We start from the raw sequence: 13,739 nt of genomic DNA on the forward strand, positions 1-13,739 counted from the left end.
CAATACAACATCCCATCGCCACACACGGGTAATAAAAAAGTTTGTGCTCGAAAAATCAACCTTTTTAATTACCATCCAATTTTCAAATGAAGGTGTTGAGTTTTTTCTGCATGTGTTATAAGTTGTATTAAGTAAATGCTATATACTCATATATTAATATATATGTTTACATATATTTTTATAGCATTTTCGAGAAGTTTGGGAAGCTGCAAAGTGTTTTTTGATTCTTAAAACTTTGTCACTACAACTGGACACACTAACAACAAACTGACAAACACTGTGATGTATATGTATAGATTAGTAACCATTTGCTATAATAAGTGCCGTGTCTGAAGCCAGGTTACTAATCGTTACGTGATGCGTAATGGTCTCAATAATTCATGATGATGGGTTTCAAGTGTGCTAGTAACAACCAATAGTCTTCTATAATATTTGCATTAGTTATAAGATACTAGCTACTTACCCACCTACTCGGTTTATTGAGAGTTGTCTTTCATACTGTATAACAACTCCAAATATGCAGTCTACTGAAATTGTTGCCCTGATGTATTATTATGTAAATTGTCTACTGAAATTGTTGCCCTGAATATGGGCACACATATTACATGTCAATAATGTTGGGGAGAATAATGGAAATCTGCATTGTGTTTCACAGCTAGATGCGAGGAAAATCTAGTAAATATTCTAGATTCATGTGTCTAAATTCATGCGTCCGTCCATACCCGTCTATATTTGCAGTTGACGATCGTGCACTTCTGACGCCGAGCCCCCGCTTTGGCTGGCCAGTCTTTAGCTGCCGAGCAGTTGACAATCGCGCTTTTGCACCCGCCTCGCAATCAATCGCCTTGCAATCAATTGCCTTGCACTCGCCTTGCAATCGATTGCCTCCCACTTGCAACCGATCGCCTTGCACTCGCAACCAATCGTCTCCCACTTGCAACTAATCGCCTCCCACTTGCAACCAATCGCCTCTCACTCGCAACCAATCGCCTCGCACTCACAATCAATCACCTCGCAATCAATTGCTTAGCACTCAATCGCTTCGCAATCAATCGCCTTGCACTCGCCAACTCATTCATCCGGAAAGCCACGCCTGGATACTTGCTGCACTCGGGGCAAAAAAAGTCTCCCGCGCATCCTCGAGTGACGCCATGACCCCAAACCGCTAGCTGCATTACCCGTTCACGGGAACAGAGTCATGTACAGCAAGAGGTCTATCGAGAGTTGTCTTTCATACTGTAAAACAACTCCAAATATGCAGTCTACTGAAATTTTTTGCCCCGATCACACTATGCATACACATATGCAGTCATATATGTCAATAATGTTGGGAGAACAATGGAAATCCGCAATAGGTTTTACAGCTAGTCTACAATGCATCAGTCTCAAACCACTCAAATCGGCATTGCCCTATTTGTGTACAGAGAACTGATAATGAAATTGACATTGCTAGGCAAACTGAAGTTCTTCAAACTGGCAGTATTGAAAAGTTTTGCAACTTCTAAAAAATTATACAAAATATTTTGCTATCGCCAGCATTTATTGAATGGAGACTACATGCTTAAAACACTAATCATAGCTCACCAGTTTTTCGTCTATAACCTGTGTTTTGACATGGTATATACAAACAGTAATGAGGTTGTGTCGATAAAATTTATATGTATAACAGCACAGACAGTATGATGTCAAGGCAGATACAGCATTAGCACCTTACAATAATAAAACATAGCGCCAACATGATAGCCTTTTTATGAGATACAATAAGGATAACGAATGCATGAAAATATATATATACTGAAAAATATGTTAGAAAATGCTGCATGGGGTATAGCAGAACATGAAGAACATAGCATGACATGACAATAACACAATGTTAGTTCAACGCAACACTTGCGGATAGACAACATCTTTTGTTTTTCTGTCAGGTGTATGAGCAAACAGTTTTCGGTTTGTGCCTACTTTTTAGCAGGCGACGTACAGCTGGTCATGGCTAAAGCAGGGTGACAGTAAGTCGATACCGGCTGCTCTCTTTCTTTTCACCATCGCCTATCGCAACCCTCGGAGTACTCATGCAAGTTTTGTAGTAGTAAGTTACAGTAGGCCTACTCGTAGCTGGAAAAAAAATTAGTAACTCAGCTGCTGAAGGAAATGAACTTTTTCAACTATCACAAACAGTGGCAAATCCAACGTTATTAAGTAGTTGAGGTGTGGCGATTCATAGGCAATACAACATTGAATAAAACGCACTAACCTTTTAGATGTAGAAAATTCGTAGGTAAAACGCAGTAGCAGTACCTGTGCAAGTTCTGTAGTTCTGTAGTACTCGTAGCTGGAAAAAAAGCAAAAGTTACTCAGAAGGAAATTAACATGTTTACTATCACAAACAGTGGCAAATCCAACGTTTTCAACCCTTTCACCGAAGTAGACTCATTTATGCGTTTTTATGGTCGACCGCCGTAGACACATTTTTGCGACTTTCCCAGCAATTGCTAGTAACTGAATTTTATTATTCGTTGATAACATGACCAACGATCTTTAGGACTTTTATGGTAGTGACAGTGATGTCCCAAGATTTCTCTATAAAATTAGCCTAAAGTTTAATATTTTAATCTTTGTTTGAGGATTTCCAACTTGAAAACGAACATTTTTGTGTAAGTTCATCAAAGGCGTCCGAATTAGAAAACAAATAACTACTTATGTTGATGACATTATAGCCGATTCAGATTTTTGTGATTACACAGATAATTAAAAAGCAATATCTACACTGACTCTGATGGCGATGAAAGTAATGGTTTTGTAAGAATAAGGAAAATTGTAGAGGATCGTTTTGCTTTGTAGCTTCACATCGCTTTATCAATGCACAAAGTATAGATACAACGAACTTTTTGTATAGCAGTGCTTGTTAACATGTTGGCAGAATGAAATATATAACCAAAACAAACGTTCTAGATGGAGTTTGAAATTGAAAAAATATTGTATGCAAATTAAGCAATATCGGCAAAACGGCTGGCAGTAGGCCAATAGCTAAATTTGTACATGGGCGCAAGTGAAAGGGTTATGTAGTGGAAATGTGGCAATTCATAGACAATACAACATTGAATAAAAAGTACTTACCTTTTTATGTAGTAATTTAGTAGGTGAGAACTGCGTTTTTTCCAGTCGCAAGAAACCAATGTTCGCGTGATCTTCTCGGTACACGTTGGCAGTAAATATTAATCGCATGTAAATTGCTATTCATTAATTTATTTTATTTGATGATTAGTACAATTGTATAGCTGTATAGGCACCTTTGTATAGGCCGCAAAACTCAGGACGGTCTTTTTAAAGCGGCAGCTACTTTACTGTTTAAAACGGAAAAAGTGTCGTTGGGCACCGTAAAGAGGCACGCTAACCAGAGATTATGTGATAGGTCAATAGTTATTTCATTTCGGTAAGTAGTTGATTGCATCCCAATATTCCGGAGGTATTGGCAACTCGACATAATGAACAGACAACTCCTAAAGATACGATATTAGCATATCAGTATTTATCGTCCATCCCTAGTAGGGCCGTGTACTAACCGGAGATTCTCGTTAATGCGCTCTAGCGGTGAAAGAAAAACCACAGAATAGCCGCACCCTCATATAAGCCACATGGCTCACAAACCGTTAGAAAAAAGTAGCGGCTAATAGTTCGAAAAGTACAGTACTCTATAAAGCAGACAGACAGATAGATAGACAGACAACGATTGCCGTTTATATAGTAGATAAATCTATCTATCAGACAAGGTTTCAGCACATGTGTCAACGGGGCTATGATGTATTCAATGTTCTGCAAATCATGTTTTGCATTATCTTCAACAATATTATTTTATTATATAATTTTTACAAGCAAAAAAGTTTTCATCTTATCCTTAAGCTTTTCTTTAAAATATCCATCTAAGTCGTGGCCACTCACATTGTTTCAGCTCATACAATAGGGCAAATTCATTTACTGCAGCGAATTCAAACAAAACATCATGGTTTATGCAGCACACATTCAAGTCTCTCTTTGCCATTTATGGCAGTTTCCACACTGACAAAGCTGCTTCGGCTGCTGGGACCACATAAACATCCTGTAATCAATAAAACAAATGCAATAAACATATGTCATTCATAGATATGTCATTCTAACGCGTATCTACTGAACGCTTTCAAATTGGAAGTTAGATTGGGAGTGTAATTTTAAAAATGAATAAATGTTTACCAAAAGCATCAGTACGTCAAGCCAACTATTCAAAGCTTTGGTTCTGAAAGTTTAAGATGTGGGTTGATCGATCGATTTTCTTCACTTTCTACAAGTGAGAAGTGAACATCTAAAGTCAAATCATAAATCTAATTTACTAGCTAAAAATGCCAAAAAAGATTTGAAGCAAATATAGCTAGAGGTGAAATGATAATAAAATTATAAAACGATGATTGGTGATAGCAAAAAGTTATAGTTCTGTTAATTAATAAATGTATTTGTGAGTACTAAAATTATTACCTTTAGTATATTCATCAATCTAAGCCATTGTATTGCTAGATGCCATGGATTAAAAAAAGCCATCAAGAACTCACTGTGCATTCTTATCTCGCACGCGCACACAGGAAATTAAATTATAACCTCAAACAGGGAAATATAGTCTGAATGTAAACACAACAGTATATCTATAGGAGACTCAAAGTAAAAAATAAATTTACTTCCATTCTCCTATCTTCTTCTGTTGCACTTTAACCACCTGATGCTCAGAAAACTCGGAGTCACCTTCGCTGTAACTTTACAGTAATTTTTACAGCTCTGTTGTTTGTCAATAAAACGTGTCGATCGAGTAATTCATTAAAGTACCGATGTTAATTAATTTAGTAAATATCGATGTCCATGCGATTTAATAATACAGTAAAAACCCTAAATTTGAGATCACAGACAACGCGTTTTACAAGTCATAACATTTATGACGACCTATATAAAAATTTCGTGCAGATGATTGGCTAATAAAGCGATCTTATATTTATCACTCGTTGACTCTTTTCAGATGTATCACTAGTTACGTCATGAATGAAGCACCCGCTGGAATCTGAGCTTTTTAAAAGATGACCTCATTCAAACGCATATATATCTCTGGACAGGGTTAGTCTACAAAGACAAAAATGACATCAAATTGTAGCTGATTTTTTAGTCTTTTATTGGTCTTAATTTCATTAAATCGACCTTTTTGATGCAACCACATCTTTAAATCTGGTTTACACTGTCTTGGAATTGTCCTCTCAGCGATTATTCGCTGATTGAAAGCCTAGTCGATACTTCGAGAAAGATTTCAGCTGTCAAATTTTCCCGATAGTTTGTCGAGCATCCACGGCAGTGTGCAATGTGCACCACTTTGGAGATAGTGACTCGCCATCGTAGATTGATCGATTCATACTTTCTTTTATGACAGTTGCTGCATGACTAGTATTTCATCGTTTCCGCGACCGCATTGAATAACCAGAGCGACAGGCCAGAACATTTCACTGATGTAAAAGCCGATAGGTTTGTGATAGTGTGAACATTGTTATTACAGATGGCCACCAAAGTATTGCGTGATTACTACCAACATACGGGTATATAGTGTAAACCAGCCTTTAGCAGGGTCATGAAAGGGCTGTAATCTTAGTTGTTAACATTGTCAGCATTATTATTGACTCACCCGTGTCACACCACTTAAGTGAGACAGTCGCCCTTGAACTGGTGGCATTAAAATGTGCGGGGAGAAGAATGGAATGCCCAGCCGATTTATTCAATCCTAACAAGTGTGCGGTTTCATGTGACAAAAGTGATACAGACAGTTGTTCTGTACTTTATATGGCATTTACTGCCTTAATATATGTCATACTATGTAGGAATTAGAGCTAAAGACATAAAAAGGAGCTATGAAAGGTCAGCAGCCACACATTCTTCCTAATGGCTGGCTCACACTATATCGGTGTTGATGCCACCATACTTTAGTGATCATCGATGATAACCATGTTCACACTATCACATACCCATCCACATTTGCATCAGGAAATACTCCATGACATACTGTTTTCATTTATTTTTTTTAATTTTCACGAAGAAATCTCATTGTTTTCACTTGTTGGAATCAAAAACTAGTCTCGCAGTGACTATCATAAACGGATATGATTATATCACTCTATCCGTGACCGCGAATTACCATCGCCGAAATGGTTCACATTTGAAAGGCGATCGTCGATGCTCGGTGAAATATCGGGAAAGTTTGACAGCCACAAACATTCCTGATGTGTCCGCGATGCTTCGTTGATGCCATCCATTCACGGTTCACGCCGATGATGAACGCCGAAAGGGAAATGCTGATAAACGCGATATAGTGTAAACCTGCCTTAAATTAGTGCAGTCGATGCGGTTGATTGGGTGAAATATGAATACCGGCTTGCCAGCTTTTTCATTACCTATTTTATTGTGCACCTTGTAAAGCAATGGGCCTGCCATCTCTGGCTGGAAGGTGCCGTGTGTGCATGTAGGTGGTTCATATCCTAACCAGCGCTTTTCCATCAAAGCTATGTCTCATGTTCCACTAACCGGAACCAGTTTGTCAAGAGTAGATCATTCTTGTCACAGGTTGATCAATTCCTTCCTTTTCAGTTTTGCTTGTTTGACTCTCATATACTGACAATCTAGAATTCATTTGTCGTCGCTATGTGACCTTTCTTGTTGGTGTGGCAGCGCATGGTTTAGGTGCAAGTCCTGTTGTTGTAGTCTGTCTTTCTGAAGCTTTAGGCCTCACTTCTATGAGAGTGATGCCATTTTCTGCTGTTCTGGAAGCTGAACACTTTTCAGTATGTGATTTCATACAATCCACAATTTCCTGCATGACAGTCTTACAGTCTTAAATGCTTTACCTTGCTGAATCATTTCATATTCCATATCGTATATCTGTGTCGAGGTATTTTGATATATTTCCTTTGTCTTAAGGCTGAAGCTACTGCTGTGTGTTTCAACTCAACACTGAAATTTTATAACCAAAACCTCAGATTTTATAGTGTTTTATTTGAGAGAGAGTTTTACAGAATGTTTAAATTAACTGTACGACGGAACAAAACACTTCTAATTTACACCAAAATATTACTTCCAAAGTAAAAGACGACTTGGTTAAACGCAGATCTATTTGGTGTCATAATATCATTTATTAAAAACAGAGCATCAAGAAAAACCTGTATCTGGTACAGTTTCTACCTCAAAATTGATTTTCCTTTGAGATTTACTAAGTAACTCATAGGTCCTAACTTCAAAGGACCTTCGGCAGCATTGTGCTACGCATGCAGTCAGCTATCTCCGCCATACTTGCTAATTCATGCCAGAGGACTGTTTACAGATTTGTTACACGCATCAAAGTGCGACTGTTTTCTGAGAAACACTGATTTTTGTTAAATTATGGAAAAATAAGCTAAATGAGTAGTGATTTTTTCCTAGAAAAGTCACGATTCAATTCAACGATTCAACTCCTTTGATTTTTTCGTGTCAGCCCTGGTCAAGGTCATCTGTAACACCATGCCAACATCCTCTTTCTGAGATATGTCAATAAAGAGGTAAAGTATAATATTAGATCTACTGGTCTATAGTTGGGTACATGAAGATGAACTTGCTCAATATTTAATTAGATTTTATTAAAAACTAGCAGTATTTTTCTATCATCTGCGATTGTTTTTGATGTTAGAGATGATCTGACTGCCAGGATGTTTCAAAATTAAAATCGATAAAACTTGCTATTAAACGCTCAGAAGATAAATACATGGGACATGATGTCACTAGTTGCTATTATTGCTATTGTTGGTATCGGCTATTATGTTCAAGTTGCAGCGTTACATGTCTCTACTCTGTTGGTCTCTTTACAACCGTAGATGTCAAAATCATGCTTTCATATGATCTGAGCATTTTAGTCGTCATCAAAATTAGTTCATTTTATTCTTCAAGCATCCTGGCAGTCAGGTCAACTCAAACATGAAAAAGTAATCTCATATTATGGAAAATACCGAAGCTTTTTGATAAAATTCAAAGTTTTGTGCAAGTTTCTCTTTAAAGCACATAAATTACATAATTTTTTTATTATATATTTCAATACATCTGAGTCTTGGCTTTCGAATGAGCCTATATTCAATACCCAAAAAATAATAGAACTATGAAAAACGGGGTGTCAAAAGTACGTCCTGCAAAAAAAAGCATTTAGTTCAAGTACTCAAAATGTGGCGTCATAATTCTCATTTAGCCTTAGGTCGTCGATCCCTTTCACTGCCATTGATTCTGCATTTTTCTGTGACAATCGGTGCTATTAAACCCGGAGAGCGCTAATAATAAACTAAGATTCTAGATAATCAACAATGCCTGCGATCGTGCTAACGCTCGACCAATACAAACACATGTTCAGGGTTAATTAATTATGCTTCAATAAATGTACTGTCGTTGATAAAGGTAATGAAATCACATCGATTAAATTATGACCGATTAAATTATGACCTGCGATTGCGTGGCCCTAGGACTAAATGTCAATCGCACTTTCGTGAGATCACGCAATGCTTGAAATTAGTTAGTTTCAGTCGTTACCATTAACATCGCATTAAAAATAAAGAGCTCGTGCATAATATCATCCGGAAAATATAGTATGGTTCTTCGAGTCTGAGGTACTTATCATAGAAATAATATGTACATGGAGAACTAATGTCACTGATTCCTTTGTCATCTTCATTCATTCTCTGGAGTTGTCCTACCTTCGCCTGCCACTAGCGTCTTTAGCGTCACTTTCGTAGTTGATAAATAAGCGGTAAGAGCACACAACAACGATTATGAGAATTGTGACGTCACAATTTTCGAGACTATGCCAGTAAATTTTTTTGCGGTAGAGCTCTGGGGAAATCCTATAAACACCAACAAATATCTGTCTCACCATGGCAAACAATAGCTCATTCGAAAGCCAAGACTCTGATGTATTGAAATATACAATAAAAAATGATGTAATTTATGTGCTTTAACAAAAGCTGGATACAAAAGAGTAAACTAAAAAGGTTCACGTATATGAACATGATTATAGCAGCCAAGCCAGTTCCTTAAAGCATCCAACATATTTATAAAGTAAGGAAGTCATGTCTGCCAGCACCACGCTGTATGTCCAGCCTAAGCGAGTAGCAATTGATCAACACTGTCCTAGTAATTATATGCAATGAATTCCATTATTATCCTGTAAGTTGACTATTAACAACAGGAAGTTTATCTGTTGACACAGGGACTGCCATTTACTCAGTCAAATTCAGTGTTGCCCTTATCAGCCTTGATTGATTCAGAGTGTAATATCAATTGCATTTCATCATAAACAGTTAATAAGCATACTGTTAGAGGCTGACTCAGCTGGAAATAAGCATATTCCCAGCTGACATGTTTGTTTCTTGTCAGTTCCCAATCTATGAATATTTGATATGTCTCTGGCAAACTCTTGGCTTATATGCATCACTTTCAATTGTCATACAGCAATAGCCACTGTTCATCCATGTTCTAGTTATCGAGGTTATTAACACCTCCACCACCGTGAGCCGATGTATCGGCAATGGCGGTGATATAACTACAGACCGTAAGCCGATGAATCAAAAGGGTTTCACTTTTCTTTTTATTATGAAGTCTGCGCATTAGCTAGGCCAGTCAAATTTTGTCTCCAAACAACCTTGTTGACAATCACGTGCAACCAATCAAAAATCATTTTGCTAGGTAATTCGATTGCTAGTATATTTTTCAAAACGGGAAAACCAAATCGCTGCTATCATGGCAATAAGAACTTCACCGCATTCGTTCCATGCAAAGGAAGCGTCAGAAATTTTCCGTGAGTGGGATTCACTAAAGAAATTTGTGCTTCGGTGGTAAAAAATTTTGTTATGAATAAGATGCATTGTACAGTAAAGCAATATCTGCATTGATTCTCAAGATATTGCATAAATACTAGCGATATATCAAACTTTCGAAAAAATTTTGAAATATTTTGCTCAAAATAATGAATTTAGCGCGATAATGAAAAAGCTATTTTGTTGAGTTGTTTTGAGCGTTGCATTTGATTTGATGTTAACCTTTTTTCACCTGCCAATGCTGCTAAAACCAAATCAGGCTGTGTGGGAAATGAAAACAACATGGAGAAGAGCATTTTTGCTGGAACTAAAAGCCATGTTATCGTTCCGTTGTTATTCAATAGATCGCGTTGAATCAGTGTATCATTTACTGAATGCGTGAATTTTATACTAATGAGAATCTTCGGCATCACATACAACTAGTTTGTTAGCGCTAACAGTGATTAAGATATTATATATAAAAAATTATCCGGATAATTGGCTAAAGAAAAGACTGCATTTATGGATCATGCTTTTGCTTGATTCTGAGTTTGAATGATAACTTTTCTTGGAAAAGGATCTCATTCTTAACCTATGGTTTATGTGCCTCCGATCATTGGTCTGTGCTTTTTCCTTATAAGGATGTTCTAGATACAGAACAGTCAATATGTTTATATCTAATATGTTAAGTGATTTGTGTTTGTGGGGTTTAGCTATAAAGTGTGTATATACGCAGTAGTATACCCACTTATATGCGTATATGAGTGGGTATACGGGATAGTGGTCTAGTGTACTTTAGACAGCAGCCATTCAGAAATGCTGAAAGCTTATCACGCCAAAGAGTCTTTAATCATTGATGTGTGCTTTTTCATTTATGCTCCTTTGGGTAAACTGCAGCTTTTAAAAAATTCACTTGTTCTGAAATTTCCATGTACCATAAAACCTCTAATTGAACGTCATGGCGCTCTATTTTTCAACCCTTCCTCTATAGTGCTGGTCAAATGGAGGTGGCGTTCAATTAAAGGTTTTACGGTAATTGATTAGTTAATTTCAACTGTATGAATAGAAATGACGAGTCATACTCAACAAACTGTAAAGGCTATTAGTTAGGTTCATTCACTAGCCTATATCCTTCTATTTATGGTACCCAACAATGTTCTTAGAGTTTTTCAAATGATTTATTCAAGAAAGTGGCCATCATTGACTTGAGTACGCTACAACTGTTAATTTAGTCCTGCTTGTATTCGTAAACTTGGAGTTATCCCTTACGCACAATTAAACTCAGTAATTTGTATATCACTAGCCATCGATTCCACTTAAACTATCTATTTTATCCATAAATCTCAAAGTTTGTGTGTCCCTCGGTTTGTCCAAATATAGCTATGAAAATATTGGAATGAAAGATCTGTATCATAGAAGATTTGATCTCAGGCAGGTTCACTAGGCAAATACCTTTCTAATTAAGCTACACGAGATTCATGGCTTTAGTGGGCGATATATGTTGCTATGTGGGTGAAAATACGCTACCACTCTCTGTTACCGTGCAACGTAATTTTATGCTCGCTCTCACAGCTCTTATTAGTAAGCTTACTTAAATCAGACATTGGCAATGTGCCAGGCTAATTACATGCAACTACATTACCTCTCATTGTTTATAAACTGATTTCTAAGACCTGTGTCACGCTGGGCATTCTCCTAGTTTTAGTATATATCATAGTTGAAATCAATCATTTTTGTGCAAATCCAAGGTGAGCAGCTTTATTGGAATGCTGTCCGACAGCACCGTGGGTGTCGCTGTCCAGAATGGTGACTGTCAACTAGTGTACATGTTTATTATTTGTCAGGTTTCCCTTCCATATTGACTGGTGCATTGAAAAGACTCTGTCCTTGAAAAGAAAAACTTACTGGTTGTTAAATTAGGTTCTTATATTGTATGTAGTTTTATGTGTGAGTATGATTTTATGCCTGAGGGTAGATTTACAAAATGCTTTGCTAAACTTCTTTTTTTTCTCCTAAGTAATTTTGATTTACGTTACTGATACTTTATTTCAATAAAGGGGCCATCTTGTATCCTTGGTGGCTCCGTGTAATTAGGTCATGGTGCTAACCAATCAAACGTTTAATACTTTGAAGCCTGGCTCCGAGATAAGTCGAAGAGTTGTTTTCCGAACCGAGTGAACTCGGCTGCTTAGTTTTACTTTGTTTTTTTTCTGCACTTTCCGTTTAAGTAGGAATTACAAAAGTTTGAGCTCATTGTGCGTTATGCGTTTTCAGACTATTTCTAAAGTTTCAAGTTGATTGGACTACTAGTTCTAGAACTATCGCCAAAATTGCGAGGGCACTTCTAACTGATCGAGAAATGAAAGATGGCTGCTGACAGAACAATAGCGTCATTTTTGGTAGCGGCGAATTCAAATTAGACAAAGCTAAAAAGATTCTCCTCAGCAACAAGAGCTTCACAGTAAAACAATTTGTTGTTCTATTCACAACAAATATACACACTCTATCAGACTCAGTGTACTGCAATCATTATGTTTCCTCAATTACCACAAGGACCTCTAAATATAACTTCTTTGAAAGTGTGTGAAAATAAATTATTTACTTTATTTGATTTTTGTGTTTTTCATTGAGTTATTTAAGCTTTGAGTTTTGATATGATATTCAGTTGAAAAGGAATTGTACCATTCTAAGTATTTTCACAGACAATAGAAAGTTGTTAACATGTTTCAGGATCAGGGGCCCTTATAGTATATATAAGACTAGGTTTTAAAGTGTTATTGTTATATTGGAACTGTTGGTTAAACAAATATTGTTTGTCTTTTTTAGAACCATCTTCTTACGTGCTCAACCAAGGATCTCATAAGGTCCCATTTGTTTTTCAAGTGCAAGCTGACAGGTGAGAATGTTATTTAACTTACTGTAAAGCCTCTATTTGGCTACCATGGTGCCGTATTTGCAACATTTTCTTTCGCGGTGTTCTATTAGAGGTCACGTTCAAATAAAGGTTGGCTCAGTATTTCTCAACTAGCTCATCAGCATTTTGAGAAACTAAATGTAATTCTTTTATGGGCACAGTGATGCTAATGCCACCTATATATGATATATAATATATAATGCCGCTTATATCTTGCACACTCCTTCCTTCGGGCATCGTGTCATTAAAGTCATTGGCCTCAGCATTTTTGCTAAAGCATTTTTCATACACGTCGAAGTATCAGATCGAGTTAAACAAAAAACTACTTTGAGTCAAACACTAGAGATATGCAGTTATTAATTATTTTGATGGTGTTGCTTTCAAAGCCTTAAAGAAAAACTGTAAAGCTTTGGAGTGAGAAAACGGACACTGGTACACCATAATAATGACTGTTATTATGTCATACGGTGTTCCTGAAGGGCATTCTTATTGTTCATCAAAATGCTTTAATTCTTCATATCAGGTTGTAAACCACATTATGGACAACTCTGAAGACAATGGGTCAGATTCAGACCTTAGTGACTTCAATTCAGAGTGTAGTTGTAATTATTTGTCGATCTTCTCAGGTACACCAACACTAAAACCATGGCAACCACTACACCAACAATGAAATAATCATTCTTAGTAGCATTTTGTGGACACTTTTTTACAGATCACTTTCTATTATGGCTAAACATGATGAATATCAAAGTGTTGGTCTAGTAGAGGTGGCGTTCAGTTAAAGGCTGACACTGTACTTTTCAACCTTTCTCCTATACTGGCATTCTATTACAGGCGGCGTTAAAATAGAGGTAGCATTCAAATAGAGGTTTTACTGTATATTTCAAATTACACTTTTTAGATCTTGATCTTCCTTTATGGGGATACATAAAACTAAAAAAATCAAGTTAACATCTGTTTAGTTCAAG

General features: G+C 36.8%; 1 protein-coding gene across 1 annotated transcript in view; it reads left to right on the forward strand.

The window, feature by feature from the left end:
- The first annotated feature begins 9,801 nt into the window (after positions 1 to 9,801).
- LOC137401841 (arrestin domain-containing protein 17-like) overlaps positions 9,802 to 13,739 on the forward strand; it is a 35,261-nt gene continuing 31,323 nt past the window's right edge. Inside the window, exons 1-2 of the mRNA XM_068088312.1 lie at positions 9,802 to 9,859; positions 12,684 to 12,753. Of these exons, the coding sequence (XP_067944413.1) occupies positions 9,802 to 9,859; positions 12,684 to 12,753 (128 nt within the window). The remainder of the gene's footprint in view (positions 9,860 to 12,683; positions 12,754 to 13,739) is intronic.

Source organism: Watersipora subatra, chromosome 8 (genome assembly GCF_963576615.1).
Source record: "Watersipora subatra chromosome 8, tzWatSuba1.1, whole genome shotgun sequence".
In the NCBI taxonomy this organism is placed as follows: domain Eukaryota; kingdom Metazoa; phylum Bryozoa; class Gymnolaemata; order Cheilostomatida; family Watersiporidae; genus Watersipora; species Watersipora subatra.